Here is a 1011-nt window from a genome sequence, read left to right as displayed (position 1 = left end):
GTGAGTGCGGCCGGGCCGGGCAGCCACGGGTCCTGGGCTGTACAGGGTGGGCTTTAGGTGGCGGCTCCGGGAGCGTCTGGAGCGGTTATCTTGCTATAGGCAGCGATTGGTGCTGGTGTTAATGCCGTATAGATTTATTTATTTCCTTTGTAATGTTTCCCCTTGTAGGTGAGAAGAAGCTCGGCACTGTGATCACTCCCGATACGTGGAAGGATGGTGCAAGAAACACGACAGGTAACTTTGAGGAGGTTTAATGCTTGTTTTTCGGGTATCTTCAAGCCAGTTGGGCATCTGAGTTGTCTTATGATCTTAAGGGTAAAATTTGAAATAATCAGGTTTTAATTTTTAACTCTTATAGTTTTTCTCCCTAGTTTAGCCCCTGCCCGTGGCAGGGGGTTGGAACTGGATGATCTTTAAGGTCCCTTCCAACCCAAACCATTCTATAATTCTGTAATTAATGCATTGGAAATTTAGTTACTCTGAGCTCTTCAGTATTGAATTTGTGTGGTTTTTTTCTCCGTGTACGGAATGATGATACGCAGGCACAATGTAAACTATTCTGTTGTCCTGTGCTTTAATGGTGTGCTGTATGCTTTATCTCTTTGTGACCTTATTTGCAGACTGATAAAAGCTCTAAACTAAGCTTTTTAAAGTATGCTTGGAACGAGGAAATTTACTGCTTCATGGCTTTATTCTTTTTGTAGAAAGTGGTGGCCGCAAGTTAAATGAAAACAAAGCATTGACCTCAAAGAAGGCAAGGTTAGTATTTAATACTATTCTTGGCTAAAAAAAGTCAGTTTTCTTAGTAGCTGAGGCCTGTTTCCTGCATATTTGGACAACTGCTCAAAATTTGTCCAAAATCCACTTTAAAAAAAAAAAAAAAAAAAGAAGTAGGGATTATGACATTTGATTAGTTGGCAAAAGTATGCCCATGTGTATTTCATGGGTACTTTCTGCTGAGTCATAGAGCATGAACAATTATTTTAGTGCAGTTCTTACTGGTATTGTTAT

At 40.4% G+C, this 1011-nt stretch overlaps 1 protein-coding gene across 6 annotated transcripts in view; it reads left to right on the top strand.

Annotated features, from left to right (window-relative positions):
* Window positions 1-1011, top strand: part of CRIPT (CXXC repeat containing interactor of PDZ3 domain) — a 63702-nt gene that overhangs the window by 244 nt on the left and 62447 nt on the right. For all 6 annotated transcript variants that reach the window (XM_030498760.2, XM_030498758.2, XM_030498762.2 and 3 more), the window contains exons 2-3: window positions 169-234; window positions 705-759. In XM_030498760.2, the coding sequence (XP_030354620.1) occupies window positions 169-234; window positions 705-759 (121 nt within the window). The remainder of the gene's footprint in view (window positions 1-168; window positions 235-704; window positions 760-1011) is intronic.

Source organism: Strigops habroptila, chromosome 10 (genome assembly GCF_004027225.2).
Source record: "Strigops habroptila isolate Jane chromosome 10, bStrHab1.2.pri, whole genome shotgun sequence".
Taxonomy (NCBI): domain Eukaryota; kingdom Metazoa; phylum Chordata; class Aves; order Psittaciformes; family Psittacidae; genus Strigops; species Strigops habroptila.
This window is presented reverse-complemented; position numbering and strand designations above follow the sequence as displayed.